General features: G+C 45.0%; 1 protein-coding gene across 1 annotated transcript; it reads left to right on the plus strand.

Annotated features, from left to right (window-relative positions):
• Positions 1-352: 352 nt before the first annotated feature.
• LOC137571654 (uncharacterized) lies at positions 353-3,457 on the plus strand. The gene is made up of 3 exons (XM_068281115.1): positions 353-554; positions 1,798-1,960; positions 2,471-3,457. The coding sequence occupies exons 1-3, from the start codon at positions 368-370 to the stop codon at positions 3,288-3,290; spliced, it is 1,170 nt and encodes a 389-aa protein (XP_068137216.1). The 5' UTR covers positions 353-367; the 3' UTR covers positions 3,291-3,457.
• Positions 3,458-17,265: the final 13,808 nt, after the last annotated feature.

The following is a 17,265-nucleotide window of genomic DNA, read 5'->3' on the forward strand; positions in this document are numbered from 1 at the left end:
GCATGAAAGGTAGCATTTTGCTGCATATGGGCTGGTGCACACCGAGCGGCTTTTTGGGCGTTTTCAGATCCGCTTGCGGCTGCGGATCTGCTTGGTCAATGTATCTCAATGGGGTGGTGCACACCAGAGCGGCAGGCGTTTTGCAGAAACGAAAAATGCCTGGGTGAGGCATTTTTTGGATTTCGGATGCGTTTCTGCCTCCAATGTTAAGTATAGGAAAAACGCAAAACGCCTGTAAAACCGCTTGATCAAGCGGATTTTGATGCGGATGCGGATGCGTTTTTTTCAAGAATGCGCACTTCCAGGTCAAAGTGTGCTTCCTGTGTGGCAGATTTGCATGAGGGATTTTAGACTGCGCAGGAGGAAGATGGCAACAAAGTGGTTTACCACAGAAAACCTGATAATTAAGATTGAAAACAGCCCAGAACTTTATGACAAGTCTTTGCCTGGATATAAAGACCACCAAAGGGCTCATGAAATCTGGAGCAACATTGCAAAAGATTTTCTTGGAGAAAAATGGAATACTTTGAGCCAAAAGGGCAAGGATTCTAAGAGTAAGTATATGTGTACAGAATTGTTGTATTTTATTGATTTCATGCAGCACTTTGCAGACAATATATCATCACCCCTCCACTAAATGAGTAATTAAACAATTAGAAATTTCATTATCACAGGTCTCTGGCAAAGCTGTTCTCTCTATAGCCATCTCTCCTTATAAACAGCAGGTACATGTGTGTGTATGTACTCACATGTATTATTAGGGCGCTATTTGCCACTTTAGAGTGTCATGAATGATATAGACATACAACACGGTTTCAAGAATGTTTATTTGCACAATAATACTGATCTCGTCATGTAAGTAAATAGCAGCCTGCAGGTTTTTTTAGTTCTTACAGTTATGGCACAAAATAATCAGCTAATTTGTCTCTGTTGTGAATGGCAGAAATGGGACCACGTAAAGTAGCTGGTGGTAAAGTGACAAGAGCACAGTTTGAAAGATCCCCCTCTTCCTCCTCTATGGTCATGCTATCTAGTGTTCTCACATAATTATGCAAAATACATGTTGCCTTCACCACTATTATAGCATACTTTGGTTGCATTTTTATAGCAGTGTGATAAATGCGCCATTTGTTTGCCAGAATTCCAAAAGCACATTCTACTACTTGTCTGGCTTTGGTCAGGCGGTTATTAAAGACTACTTTCTTATGAGTCATATCTCTCTGTGCATACGGTCTCATAACATGCTCAGACAGTGCAAAGGCCTCATCAGCCACAAACACACAGGGGTAAGGTGGTTCTACAGTGTCAGGCCAGGGGCGTGGTGGTGGTAAAGTCATCTGGCCTGTGCGAAGCTTCACGCCAAATCGACTGTGCTGGAAGACTGAGGAATCATGGGAACTTCCGTAAGCCCCAACATCCACATAGATAAATTTCAAATTAGGATCCACAACAGCCATGAGCACTAGTGAAAAGAATTTTTTATAATTGTAATAGAGACTGCCAGTGAATGCAGGCATAACCAGTCTGACATGTTTCCCATCCACTGCTCCAAGGCAGTTAGGGAAATCATGTTTCTCCCAAAAAAGCTGCATGTTAGCCTCCCACATAGGTACGTCAGGAGTTGGCATAAATTCCGGTTGAAGTACTTTCCAGATCAATTTGCAGGTGTCCAAAACTAAGTATCGGATTGTACTTCTTCCCATGAGGAATTGGTAGTGAAGTGCTGCATATGAATGCCCTGTTCCCAGAAATCTGCAAAAGAAAAGAAATAACATGTATGTTTATTTTTATTCCTAGTTGCCCTCCTGCGGACAAGATGGAAGTCGGTCAGAGACAGTTACAAAAAGGAGATTGAAAAGCAATACCATGAATCCAAAAGTGGGTCTGGAAGTTCGCAGCGAACAAAATATAAATATTGTGGCATATTAGAATTTCTAAGAAAACATCATGAACCGGCTGAGTAAGTATGGCGTAAATATTAACCTACTGCAATGTTTGTCAACTTCGCCAATAGAACAGTGAAGGAAGGAGTAGGCCCACAATGCAATTCAGTAGTGTGGAACGCATAATATGCCATCACTCTACCAAATATATTGGGGGACGTAGCTTAATGTAAGGATGGCATAGGTCCAGTTTAAAATTATTATTACATGACAGGAATGTGGACTGTTCGTTACCCAACATAACAGTTGCCTGACAGTGCTGGTTATATGTTTGGCTGCAGTAGTGTCTGCATCACACATCTGTAACACACATCTACCAAAATCAGTGCTAGTTTACTCAGGCCAGTTTTGCTCTATGCTTGCTCAGGGGCTGTGCCTAAAAGCTATGTACACAAATAATGGGAAAAATAGACAGGCTACTGCTATTGTTTTGCAATGAAAGATGCATCGCATTGTGCCCATATATTTGCTGTGACATCCATGGTCACTATTCCATGAACTAAAGTTGTGCTTTCCCCTTTCCAAAGGACTGAAGATAGCCTACCACCAGATCCTGAGGAGGACGATGTAGAGGTGCCACCTACCACCACCAGTGATGTGGAAGTTGAAGAAGACACTACACAGGATGTTGACACTGCTACACTGGAAGACAGTGACTCTACTACCCCAGATCACACACCACACAGCCCAGCGAGTAGTCGGACACGCACAACTGTCAGGTCTAGTAGAGGTGTGAGGGTAGCTACACAAGGCAGGAGAATAGGAAGAGGTATGAGCAGGGCTGAATACGACCAGAAGCTGATTAGTTCAATAGAAAAGGCTGTTGATCATATGGAGAAGCGAGAGGATGAAATGAAACAACTTAAAGAGCCATGCACACAGTATCTTTTAAGTTTGGTGCCACTATTACAAAAAGTGCCTCCTGATAAGCAATGGGCAGCCAGACATGCCATCTCTGAGACCCTGGGGAGATTCTTACTACCTGAAAGCCGTGCAGATGACAATGTGCACAACTACTTGCAGCAACCACACCTGCCTGCTTCCAGCCAACAATATAATGCACACCCACAACTCTCTTACCATATGCAACGCATTTATGACCCACCCCACTACCCACCAATGCATATGCATAACATGCCATATGGTCAACAGCCTCATTACTCTATGCCTCCACCTCAGCGCCCTGATCAAGGTATGCGATTTCAAACATCATCTATGCACAGTGACTCTACAGTGTACACTGATTTAACATCGCACAGCCAGCCTCATACAAATGCTGAATCAGGTACACATGCTTACAATCAGGGCCCTGGTAGTATGTGTGATTTGCTATCACAACATGACTAGTTTTTTGTAGTTTTACATTTTATTTTATTGTTCAATGCTCAGATTTGGATCTTAGTTTACATTACCTCAATGTTATGAGGAGTCGCTCAGTTGGTGTGATTGCTAGGCGAAAGTTAGTGTCTTGTCGGCGAAGGGCATCCTTCAGTTTGGCTAAAAGGCCATCAAAGCTAGGAAAAAAGAGCATGCTTATCTTTAGATCTACTGTTGTTTGTTGCAGAAACATTTTTCATTTGTGACATATTACTTTTGCTGCTGAAAGCAAAGTATGGACAACACATGTCCAAAATATTCTTTGCACAGAAGAACAAAACATTAAAACGAAAGATTTTGTTCAAACATTGCTTCATTACTGTGTCCCATATGCTGATTGTTGCCATATACTTAATGAAGTATGCACCAGGAGTATGTAAGGTCATAATATACTCCAAATGTTTTGGGTAAACTATGGATATATAATATAGTAGTTACTCCTATAGAAAAATTAGATGGAGGCCTTAGGCATTGAATACATAACACACCAGGATCAAGTATCACAGTTATTTGGTTAGCTTATGTATACACCGGATTGATTATTGTGTTGTTTTTCTGTTTACAGTCAAACACAGTTAACTAAGGGCCAAAAAGTGCTTCCAATTTCATTCCTCCCCAAAATACTTAGCCCCATGATAAAAATAAGTGACAAGTATTCTTACCTGGACACAGACATGCGGGTGTAGCCAAAAAACTTTTCTGGATGGTGCCTCAAATCTCTATATAGGGTCCTAAATTGACCCTTCCGGCGCCGCTCTTGTAGCATGGGATGCACCCAGTATCTCCTTGTCCTTGGCCTACGTCTCATATATGCTGCTACACAGAGCAATAACAGCACATCAGGAAACATTTTCAAAAACAAGTCACTCTTCTCTCCAAACCACAGTGTCACCTCTCCTGAACTAACCCACAATGTTGTTAAGGACCCCACCCTTTTTATATTGGGTTTTTTACTTCAATTGCTCAATGTGCTTCACATGTGTCATCAATATATCGCACTTTAACCCTTTGTTTAAGGTCTTTCTACCTCTTTTCCTGAAAAACGCAAAACGCAAAACGCTTCCAAAAACGCTTGCAAAAACGCACGCAAAAAACGCAAAACGCCCCCAAAATGCCCCAAAACCGCGCTATCAAAATGACACTAAGCGGTTCAAAAAACGCTAGCGTTTTGCGGATCTGCTTGCAGTTTTTGGTGTGCACCAGCCCTATGTGTTTGTGCATTTTTAGTGCATTTTCTGCGTGTTTACATTTTGTGTTTTTGCTCTGCACATGCGTTTTGCGTGCATTTTAATGCATTTGCGGTTTGCATATATAAATCGCACATGCGTTTTGTATGCGTTTTGCATGCGTTTTATCACTAGGAAGTCAACAGGAAATGGAAATACATCCTCAAACTTGTTTTTTTTTTAAAAACACATACAAAACGCATAAAAAGATGCACTAAAGCGCAATACCTCTGCATCACCATTGACTTTTATTTTGTGCCTTTTAGATGTGTTTTGGAAAAATATGCAGCAAGACCAGCGTTTTCAAAAACACACATTGCAGAACGCAAACATATGTGTTTTTTCATGCGGTCCATTGACTTGCACTATGTGCATTTTCGTTGCCAAAACTGTTGCCAAAAACTGTCCTCAAGGTAAAGTGCTGTCAAAACTGTTGCCATTACATGTACATATAGACCCCATCCAGTGAATGGGTTACAACATTAGCTGGCTGCAGGGCCGGTTCTAGACAAGTACATATGAGGGGGCAGACAGAAATTTGCAGGGGGCATAAAAAACCCCACGCTTGAAAATGGGCGTGGTCATGGCCAGATGAGCGCGGAGCTAACTGTAATTTAATAATACAACGCAAAGACAGTGGGCCCAAGTTTTAGTGACCCTTCCCCCAGAAAATTGATTCACATAATTGCACAGCTTTTCACCAGAAAATACACGTAATGTGATCAGCTTTCACCAGAAAATACACGTAATGTGATCAGATTTGACCAGAAAATATGTTCAATCATGTTGGCAGACTTGACTAGAAAATCTGTTCAATCAAAACAAACACAATGTCGGCAGATTTGAGCAGAACATACACAATGTCGGCAGATTTGAGCAGAACATACACAATGTCGGCAGATTTGAGCAGAACATACACAATGTCGGCAGATTTGAGCAGAACATACACAATGTCGGCAGATTTGACCAGAACATACACAATGTTTGCAGATTTGACCAGAACATACACAATGTTTGCAGATTTGACCAGAACATGCACAATGTTTGCAGATTTGACCAGAACATACCAGTGTCAGCAGATTTGACCAGAACATACCAGTGTCGGCAGATTTGACCAGAACATACCAGTGTCGGCAAATTTGACCAGAACATACCAGTGTCGGCAGATTTGACCAGAACATACAGTGTCCGCAGATTTGACCAGAACACACACAGTGTCGGCAGATTTGACTAGAACATACAGTGTCGGCAGATTTGACCAGAACATACAGTGTCGGCAGATTTGACCAAAAGATACAAAATGTCATAATTACCTGCGAAGGAGGGGAGCTGCTATCCTCCCTCCCTCGCCTCGGGGATCCCCCTCCTGTAATGGGCGGTGGAATAAAATGCAAAGTGTCCGGCGGGCTGAAGCAGAGGAAAGCGCTTCAGTCTTCAGGTCCATGCAGTCTCCTCTGTAATGACGCTGCTCGCGCTGAATCAGAAAGTAGCGCGAGAGTGTCATTACAGAGGAGACAGTGTAGACCGGAAGACTGAACCTCTAGCGTCTGGTTCGGTCCGCCGGTTCCTTGCATTATATTCCGCCGCGAATTACAGGAGTGGGGCCCACCCGAGGTGAGGGAGGGAGGACAGGAGTGGGACCCCAGGGAAATAAGTTTAAAAAAAAAACAGGATACATAATGGCCCTATGTCCGCCCCTGCGTTCCACGGACCAGGAAGCAGCGGCAGAGCGGCTCTGATTTGAGGGGGCAAGAAGTCTATTTGAGGGGGCCCTCTCGCCCCCCCCTAAAGCCAGCCCTGGCTGGCTGCAGTAAATATATATATACAGTGGGTTGCAAAAGTATTCGGCCCCCTTGAAGTTTTCCACATTTTGTCATATTACTGCCACAAACATGAATCAATGTTATTGGAATTCCACATGAAAGGCCAACACAAAGTGGTGTACACATGAGAAGTGGAACGAAAATCATACATGATTCCAAATTTTTTTTACAAATAAATAATTGCAAAGTGGTGTGTGCATAATTATTCGGCCCCCTTTGATCTGAGTGCAGTCAGTTGCCTATAGACATTGCCTGATGAGTGCTAATGACTAAATAGAGTGCACCTGTGTGTAATCTAATGTCAGTACAAATACAGCTGCTCTGTGAGGGCCTCAGAGGTTGTCTAAGAGAATATTGGGAGCAACAACACCGTGAAGTCCAAAGAACACACAAGACAGGTCAGGGATCAAGTTATTGAGAAATTTAAAGCAGGCTTAGGCTACAAAAAGATTTCCAAAGCCTTGAACATCCCACGGAGCACTGTTGAAGCGATCAATCAGAAATGGAAGGAGTATGGCACAACTGTACACCTACCAAGACAAGGCCATCCACCTAAACTCACAGGCCGAACAAGGAGAGCGCTGATCAGAAATGCAGTCAAGAGGCCCATGGTGACTCTGGACAAGCTGCAGAGATCTACAGCTCAGGTGGGAGACTCTGTCCATAGGGCAACTATTAGTCATGCACTGTACAAAGTTGGCCTTTATGGAAGAGTGGCAAGAAGAAAGGCATTGTTAACAGAAAGCATAAGAAGTCCTGTTTGCAGTTTGCCACAAGCCATGTGGGGGACACAGCAACCATGTGGAAGAAGGTGCTCTGGACAGATGAGACCAAAATGGAACGTTTTGGCCAAAATGCAAAATGCTATGTGTGGCAGAAAACTAACACTGCACATCACTCTGAACACACCATCCACACTGTCAAATATGGTGGTGGCAGCATCATGCTCGGGGGGTGCATCTCTTCAGCAGGGACAGGAAAGCTGGTCAGAGTTGATGGGAAGATGAATGGAGCCAAATACAGGGCAAACTTGGAAGAAAACCTCTTGGAGACTGCAAAAGACTGGAGACTGGGGCGGAGGTTCACCTTCCAGCAGGACAACGACCCTAAACATAAAGCCAGGGCAACAATGGAATGGTTTAAAACAAAACATATCTACGTGTTAGAATGGCCCAGTCAAAGTCCAGATCTAAATCCAATCAAGAATCTGTGGCAAGATCTGAAAACTGCTGTTCACAAACGGTGTCCATCTAATCTGACTGAGCTGGAGCCTTTTTGCAAAGAAGAATGGGCAAGGATTTCAGTCTCTAGATGTGCAAAGCTCTTAGAGACATACCCTAAAAGACTGGCAGCTGTAATTGCAGCAAAAGGTGGTTCTACAAAGTATTGACTCAGGGGGCCGAATAATTACGCACACCCCACTTTGCAGTTATTTCTTTGTAAAAAATGTTTGGAATGATGTATGATTTTCGATCCACTTCTCACATGTACACCACTTTGTACTGGTCTTTCACGTGGAATTCCAATAAAATTGATGCATGTTTGTGGCAGTAATGTGACAAAATGTGGAAAACTTCAAGGGGGCCGAATACTTTTGCAACCCACTGTATATATATATATATATATATATATATATATATATATATATATTCATTTATTTATTTTTTTTACTGTATGTCAAATTAAATGTACATGTTTGTACCTTATGCCCTCATATTATCTAGGAAGTAAGAATATGTAAAATACTTTTTTACATAAAATATGACTTCTTGACATTAACCAAGAGACTTCCATTCTCTCTGCAGTATATGACCTCATGGGAAATAAGAAATGACAGTACGGTAACTACAAAGACATCCGGGTTAGCGAGACTCGTATGAAACATATTCATGCCATAAATCATTAAGGGTTTTGATCATTCCTTTTCAATCAAATGTCACAATGGGAGATGTTGAGCACATTTATTTTCTCTTTGTTCATCAACTGTCAGCATGCAAAAAAAAAAAATACTTAGATCACCATATTTGCCTACTTGTTCCAAGTGTTGTGCATTACATTATCACTACCTGCTGCTAAGATCTCAGGGATCTCAAAGTCCACAAGTCCATGACCGCACCGCCAGGACGACCCATAGTGTCTGGCTGTGGGTCCCTCACTGAGAGGTTGTCCAAATTCCTGGACCACCTCCTACGTCCCCTTTTGAAGGGAGTACCGTCCTATCTCAAGGACACCCTTGAGGTATTGCGTATGGTGGAGCATGCCTCGTGGGTCCCGGGTGACAGGCTGGCCACGATCGATGTGGTCAGCTTGTACAGCCGGATCCCTCACGATTTGGGTGTCGCCGCGGTCAGACGTTACTTATTGCGAACCAGTAAAGATGTGGGTTATGTTGACTACATCCTGGAGTGTCTTTCTTTTGTTTTGACGCATAATGCGTTTTTGTTTGACCGTGGCTGGTATCACCAGGTGTCAGGGACGGCTATGGGGACCCCCGTGGCATGCTCCTATGCAAACCTCTTTTTGGGGGCGTGGGAGGAGTCTCATGTACTTGTCGAAGGAAATCCATTCCGAGGGTGCATTAGACGATGGTCCAGGTACGTGGACGACATCCTGGTGGTGTGGTCAGGGACAGAAGGGGAATTTGTGGACTTTATGGGTTATCTCAACAAAAATCAGGTGAACATGCAATTCACTTATGAGATTAATGAAAAAGAAATGGCATTCCTGGATTTGAAGCTGGTGGTGGAAGATGGCCGGTTGTATACTAAAGGTTACAGAAAAAATACGGCCACCAATTCTATTTTGCATGCACACAGCTTCCATCCAGGCTCAGTCATTAATGCTATCCCCTATGGACAGTACCTTAGATTAAAACGTAACAACGCTAGGGAATGTGATTTTAAAGTGCAGGCTGACGAACTCACTGCTAGGTTTAGAAGAAAAGGCTATGATCAGGACCTTTTGACCAAATCGAGAATGAGGGCATTAAAGCAAAGTAGGAGTGCCCTTCTGGCCCCTAAAAAAATTATGACTGAGGGTCCAGGTAGAACCACATTTACCTTTGATTTTTCACCGATGGCTGACCGCATTAGGAAGGCCATATATACAAATTGGTCTATGGTCAGGAGAGATCCTGATCTGAGTTTGATTGCAGAAAAGGATCCAAGGGTAGCCTTTAGACGTGCCCCTACACTTGGTAATATCCTAACCAGTAGTGAGTTCGTCTCTCCTGGAAATAGTGACTGGCTTAATTCTTCTCTGCCCTGTGGGAACCATAAATGTGGCCGATGTAAATGGTGCGATAAGTTATTGACCCATAAAAATATCCAGGTGGGAAGGGAACGGTTCCAGATTAGGGAATTCTTTACCTGTCAAACGAAGTTTGTGGTCTATGTTATGATCTGCCCCTGTAACCGGTTTTATATCGGACAGACAACTAGGTCTATGAAGACAAGATATGGTGAACATATAGGGTCAATTAAATCAGGAAAAGGCTGCGCACGCTTGATTGAACATATGAGAAATTACCATAGTGCTGACAGATTTAATTTGAAGTTTGCAGCCCTGGAGAAACAGGACGTACCCCGGAGAGGAGGGGATAGAGAAAGGTTACTTTTGAGGAAGGAGACGAGATTGATCTTGAGAATGGAAGCCATGGGGCCTTTAGGGTTGAACGATAAAACAGAATTGTCCTGCATGCTAGACCCCTAAAAAGGATTTTTGTGATCGATGATAGTTTGTATTTACCTGTATGCAAGCCAACTGGGTTCATATATGTTATATATTAGGTAACAACATGCTGGCAACTCAGTGAAACTACTAATGTACTATCCCTGTATTGTTTTTATTATGTATGTTCTTGTGGAGGGGTCATGTAATTTGCCACCACTAGGCTTGCTTAGGTGTTAGTATAACCTGTCTAGAATGTAGAATATGTGGGGGTTGTTGGCTTATAATTGTTAATTTGTAATTTGATGTGAAGTTTAGGTGCTTCCTACTGGTCCATCTATTTGCTTAAGGTGGTCTATTATAATGTACGCCACCCCCTATTCTCCGCCCTTTTGGTGACATAGACTTGTTCCCCCCCTTTTTTCCTCCTCCCCCCCCCCCCCCCCTCTGTTCCTTTAGAATCTAGAAATCTAGCCTTACCCGTATGTCAGTTTTGACGATTTTATTGGCCATGTGGTAATCCCCGTCTTTGTGATTTTATTGACACTGTCACGATTTTTATAGTTTGAGTCACCCCTTCCCGGAATTCTTGGCTGCGGGGACGAGTGCATGGGGAGACAGCGAGTTACCCCCGCTGGTATCAACAATTAATGTTGTTGATTTGCCCATTTGTCTTTAACGAGATTGGTGCGTTTAAGAGGCGTTTCAGGGTGGCGGTAGATGTGCCTTTTTTGAGCACTGACCGCGTACTGAACGCGTAGCACCATCTCGTTACAGCACCACTAGCGCGAGTGCTGTTTGCGGGGGTGGTCTTGTTTGGGAGGATGGAGTTAGTAACTCCGCCCTGCTGTGTCCCCGGCAGCAGCGTCCCCGTTCCCAGGCCAACGGGCTCTCACGAGGAGGAAGTGACGTAACCGGAAGGGGCGGGGCTTGCTCCTCGTCTTCATTCCGGCCGTTCACTTCCTCCTCCATTAGTGGCACGTAGCGTGACCAAGCGTCAGGAGACGCGAAACGGCCGTCGCTCGCCACCTCTGTGCCTCCCACCCACCTCCTACCCACAGACCAGCCATCTGGATGGACACGTAAGCTTTACATCAAAGTTCACCTATCATGTTGGATTCTGCACGTGGATGCGCTGATTTGTAATTTTGACCTACACCACTGTCACTATATGAGATTAAAACCCTGGACGGAAGGTGCACGCTTTTGTTTTCTTCTATTCATAAGGAATGGGCCACCTTGTCTATTAACAGGAAGTAAAATGCTGTAAGTGTAGTGTTTGATGCTGTGGATGTAGTAGTTGATGTTTTCCATAGATTTAACAGGGCTAAGATATTAATCATGTGTGATAATGCTGGTTAAAAAGGTCACAAGTTCACCATTAGGGCCATCATTCTCCATTGTGTCTGCAATCTGAGATGTTCAAGGAAGTCCCCATTTATCTCTTAGAAAGCTCCTGACTGTTCCCTCCTTATAGAATTAAAATCAGACAGTATAGCTAAGGTGAAAATTATAACAAATGATCTGTTTCCCTCTGTGGATCCTCTAAATATCTCACGTATGTTTTCTTTGGCAAGCAGACACAAATAATTAAAGGCAATGTCTGAGGTTTATGTTTCTCCAGAAGTACGATGGAAGTAGGGCTATTAGAATTAAATTAAGACTCATTTTCAGTACAATGATATACTGAGATACTTGATATCATTATCAAGTGTTTTATGTTAAATATCGACTACAGAATAAATACGATATACTAATTAATTTTGTAGATTTGCTACCAATTAAAATTGGGCAGAAGCAGCAGAACTGCAGTTCTAGATGAAAGAAAAACTTGAAAATGTCTTGGTTGATGAAACTAATTTCTTAGATAATGTATGTAAACAAAGGAAAAGGGAGACTCCTGTTGTGAAAATAAACTGATGAGACAAACAATTGTATTTATCCTCTTTCTCTAAAAATGACTTTTTTAGACATCCCATGTTTTTTTTTTTAATATGTAAACATTTACAAAGTAGATTGAGGCTGCTTTTACAGTTGTTTGGTGATCACATGGCAGGACAGCCTGGCTGCCATGGGGTCACCACACAAATCAGAATCTCAAATGACCATGCGGCAGAGTGCACTAACTGTGATAGCAGGGGGGCCTAGAGCTGGGGGGGGCAACTACTTCACTTCCCTTCCTCTGATACAGGGGACTATACTTCAGATCAGGTTTTTTTGTGGCGACACTTGTTATGGATGCGAAGATCATGAAGGTCACACTTCTTTTATGACCCTTGTAATATTGACCCTTATGGCCCATACTCACGGGCTACTTTTGTGCCCTTTCGCCAGCACATGGGAGCGTTTGTGTGACAGTTCAGCGACAGCTCGTCGCCAGGTCCCTCCGCGTACACACACGGAAGAGGGATTACTGTAGCGACGGAAGCTGTCGCCGACGTTCCTCCCCCCCGCCGGAAGCGCCGTGAATTCTTTATTGGTTGCTGTCGCTAGCATACTCACGCGGACTAGCGACAGTTGCGGCGAAGTTGTAGCGGCAACTGTTGCCATGCGATTGACCGCCGCCAATCGCCTGGCGACAGCAGCGACGAGCGACGGTTTGGGGTGCGCGCCTCATACTCACGGGCGACTTGTTGCCGCAACACGCGCGTGCCATGTGGTTGCGGCGACAATTGTAGCCCGTGAGTATGGGCCATTAGGCTGTGAAGGGCACAGGGGGATGCAAGGGAAGAGGTGTTAACAGCGGGGGGGGGGTCAAGGTTTTGTTGGGGGTTCCATAAATTATAGTTATGCCACTGCACCTAACCCAGATATATTAAAAGCTATCTGCTGTTTGTAAACTTCACCGGAACCTTCACCAAGGCTGGGTTTATTCAGAAAAACATTTCAGTTGTCAGCATATATTTGGGCTCACATAACCGTGTATGGAAATGTTCAGGCCTTATGTGTTGCTTTATCCGAAACAGAGAATATATTGGCCTAAAATTTAATTTGAATTCCATGACTATACACTGCAAAATGTCATAAGAATACATGATGATTAATTATTACATTTTGTCAGCCTCTTCAGCATAATTACTATAGTAAGAAGTTTTGAATCAGGATGATACCATTTATTGGCTATTTTAAAAGAATAAGCAAGCTTTCGGCTATGCAGCCCTTGTCAGATTCAATCCTGTTTGCTTACACTTCATCTTATTCTTTTAAGTTAGCCAATAAATGGTATCATCTTGATTCAAAACTTCTTTGTGAGGAAGCGTGGAAGAGCCGCCGCCATGAGCCAGCGGTCGGCGGCTCTTCCCGCGTGCAGTGCCCGCTCACACGGGGAGGCAGCCGCCTCCTCCCAGCGTGAGGCGGCTGTCCCCGTGGAGAGGCGGACGGAACGCGAAGAAGCCGCCGCGTTAGACGCGGCGGCTGGTGCACATCTCTCCGCTGCACCACAGAGCAGGGCTGGGACTCGTAGTCCCTCAGTGTTTAGAGTGACGCGCGCGCGCGCACTCAAGGAAGATTTATGATAGTCTGAGGGGAGTCAGCTGACCAGGCTGGTCAGCTGACCCTGATTCCGCTCCCCATTGGTCCAGCAATCAGGGAGGTGCTGGGGGTCACGATTGAGTATATATACTGCCGGCAGTTCACTTCTCTGGTGTCTGGCGTTGCGTTCACATACGTGGGAGCACCCAGATCCGTTAGTCAGATCCGTTAGTGTGCCGGGACCAGCTGGAGCTGTAATCCTACACTAAAGCTAGATTTGTTGATAGCTTAAAGTACTAGTTTGATTGTGATTATTTGTTATGACTTCTTGCCTGCCTTGACTACTCTTCTGAACTTTGATCTTGTACCTCGTTATTTCTGATACACCGTTGCCGAACCCCGGCTCGCTCCTAGACTCTGTTTCTGCCTCCTGATTCTGTACCCCGATATATCTGATACCCCGTTGCCGAACCCTGCCTGTACTTTGACTCCGTCTCTGCCTCTCGATCTTGTACTTTATCTGTCTGTGTGTGTACGACCTGGCTTGTCCGACCTCGAGAACCGACCTCATCATTGGAGGAGGTTCTTCGTTCTGTTGGTAACCCTTCCGCCTGAGGGTGACTTTCAGAAGATACTTCCTGCTTGCAGTCTGACTCCTCCCGTCTTGGAGAGCTCAGGGTTGCGGAAGTAATCTGTACAGTACGTCTTACTGTACTGAGGCCTAGTCCTCTAAGTGTTACTGTTACACCTAAACACTACACTCTACTCCGGTGAACAGAGGTTAGCTGGTATATTGGATTATCGGTGATACTGCAGATCACATATAATCTGGTATACGTCTGTATTCCCCGTGACGCTGCAGGTCACCGGTAATCAGATCTCTCTGTGCTTCACCGAGCGTTACAGAACGCCAGACCAAAAATACTGATGGAACGCACTGATCCTCTGACTGCGCTTGCCACTTCGGTGGATAGCATTCATCAAGCATTAGGCCAGCACAAAGTCTTAATTGATGCTTTATCAGGCTCTGTGAGAACCCTCCAGACATCAGTTGATTCAGTGCGATCCCCTCCTAGTGACGACATCCGCATGCCTGTCCCTGATAAATTTTCCGGCCACAAGTCTGACTTCCGGAATTTCAGGAGTAGAGTGTTGTCATATTTTGAATTAAGGCCCCGATCCTCGGGGACTGAGACCCAACGGGTCATTTTCATTAAAACTTTGTTGACTGGAGACTCCCAGTCGTGGGCTTACAACCTGCCCACTACCGATATTGCTTTGACCTCAGTGGAGGAATTTTTTAAGGCCATGGCCATAATCTACGACGACCCTGACCTTGCCGCATCCTCAGAGCGGAAGCTCAAACTCTTACGGCAAGGCAGAGGGTCAGTCGAGGATTATGCGGCAGAGTTCCGTAGGTGGTCAGTCACCTCAAGATTTGATAATTTTGCCCTCATGGACTACTTCCTGTCTGGGTTGTCGGAAGAGGTTTCCGATCTAATGTTGACGGTACCCGAGCCCAAGACAGTTGATGAGGCCATATCATCGGCCATTCGAGTGGACCGCAGGTTGCGCCATCAGAGGCAGGCTAGAGGCAGTCACCGTGTCAGGGTGACATCGTACGCGGCACCGTCCGCTACACCTCTAGTAACACCTTCTCCGCCTGTCTCACCCTCCCCGGCTTTACCGCCGCCCGAACCAATGCAGATTGGTCGGTCGAGACTGACCCAGGTGGAGCGAAGGCGGAGAATGACAGAACAGCTGTGCCTGTACTGTGCAGCAGCAGGGCATAGGGTACGAAACTGCCCTAACAGGTCGGGAAACGAGTTTGCCTAGGAGTAGTGGGGGGTGACACCCTAGGTACACAAATTGCACCCCTTAAGGAAAAGAAATTTTTGCTCCCTTGTACGGTTACATGGGAAAATAAGTCTATGGCCACTGAGGCATTTATTGACTCAGGCTCAGCGGCCAATTTTATGAATTTTGAGTTCGCACAAGAGTTGGGTATTCCCCTCACTCCTGTGAGTCCCCCCATTCAGGTCACGGCAGTAGACGATTCCCCGCTACAACGGAATCATGCACTGTCTCAGACTCCGGAGGTGAAGGTCACCATCGGGGTACTACATGGGGAACAATTATCATTTTTTGTATTGCACATGTCAACCTCCACTATCATCCTAGGCATGCCATGGTTGCAACTCCACTCACCTCAAATAGACTGGGCCACAGGTCAGCTAACCACTTGGTCACCTCGTTGTTTTCAACAGTGTTTGGGAAAATTGACCCTGGGACAAACCAAAGTTCAGGTAGAAGGGGTACCCGACCAGTACTCCGAGTATTCCGACGTGTTCTGTCCCAAAGCAGCAGACAAGTTGCCCCCACATCGCCCTTTCGATTGTCCCATTGACCTCCGTTCGGGATGTGTACCTCCCCGGGGTCATTTGTACAATCTGTCGGGACCCGAAAAGGTAGCCATGCAGGATTATATCCGTGAAAACTTGGCCAAAGGTTTCATTCGGCCGTCCCGGTCACCTGCTGGAGCTGGTTTCTTTTTTGTTAAGAAAAAAGATGGAGGCCTGCGACCCTGCATCGATTATCGCGGCCTTAACAAGATTACAGTCAAAAATCGCTATCCCTTGCCACTGATAGACGATTTATTCACACAAATTACAGACGCTAAAATCTTTTCTAAATTAGATTTGCGGGGCGCGTATAACCTGATACGCATAAGAAAGGGCGATGAGTGGAAGACGGCCTTTAATACACCAGACGGGCATTATGAGTACCTGGTGATGCCCTTCGGGCTGTGTAATGCCCCGGCCGTCTTTCAGGAACTCATTAACGAGGTATTCAGAGAGGTGTTGGGGAAGTTTGTTTTGGTCTATCTTGATGATATTCTCATCTTCTCCAACAACCTCTCTGAACATAGAGACCATGTGAGGTTTGTTTTGAATCTGTTAAGGCAGAACTCTTTATATGCAAAACTTGAAAAATGCATCTTTGAAGTAACATCTGTCGCCTTCTTGGGGTATATAATTTCCACCACAGGCCTGTCGATGGATCCTGCCAAGGTCTCGGCTGTGCTGGAGTGGCCACAGCCGGTGGGGTTGAAATCTCTTCAGCGCTTTCTTGGCTTTGCCAATTATTATAGACGATTTATAAAGGGGTACTCCACGGTCATTTCTCCCCTTACGAGTCTCACCAAGAAAGGGGCAGATACAACTCACTGGTCTCCTGAGGCTTTACATGCTTTTTCCACTCTGAAGGGCCTATTCTGTTCAGCACCCATCCTCAGACATGTGGATACATCCTTCCCGTTCATTGTGGAGGTGGATGCTTCGGAGGTAGGGGTGGGGGCTGTGCTGTCTCAGCGGTCAGGCTTGCAGGGTAGAATGCACCCATGCGCTTACTTCTCTCGCAGGTTTTCCCCTGCAGAGAGGAATTATGATATTGGTAATAGGGAGCTCCTAGCCATCAAATTAGCTTTCGAGGAATGGCGACACTGGTTAGAAGGAGCTGAGCATACCATCACGGTTTACACCGATCATAAGAACTTAGAATACATCGAGGGGGCTAAGAGATTGAGCCCTCGTCAGGCTCGATGGTCGCTATTCTTCTCCAGGTTCACGTTTATCATTACATACACCCCGGGAAGCAAGAATGTTAAGGCAGATGCCTTGTCCAGATGCTTTGAGTCAGAGACAGCACAGCCCTCCGTTCCAGAGACCATTATTCCTCAGAGGTTGATACTGGCAG

This window comes from Hyperolius riggenbachi, chromosome 4, assembly GCF_040937935.1.
Source record: "Hyperolius riggenbachi isolate aHypRig1 chromosome 4, aHypRig1.pri, whole genome shotgun sequence".
In the NCBI taxonomy this organism is placed as follows: Eukaryota; Metazoa; Chordata; class Amphibia; order Anura; family Hyperoliidae; genus Hyperolius; species Hyperolius riggenbachi.

What these genes read in the sequence shown, in the direction of transcription:
- LOC137571654 (XM_068281115.1), top strand. Translation starts at nt 368, where the DNA reads ATGGCAACAAAGTGGTTTACCACAGAAAACCTGATAATTAAGATTGAA. An exon ending in AAAGGGCAAGGATTCTAAGA is followed by an intron (nt 555 to 1,797) that starts GTAAGTATATGT and finishes TTTTATTCCTAG; the next exon opens with TTGCCCTCCTGCGGACAAGA. An exon ending in AAACATCATGAACCGGCTGA is followed by an intron (nt 1,961 to 2,470) that starts GTAAGTATGGCG and finishes CCCTTTCCAAAG; the next exon opens with GACTGAAGATAGCCTACCAC.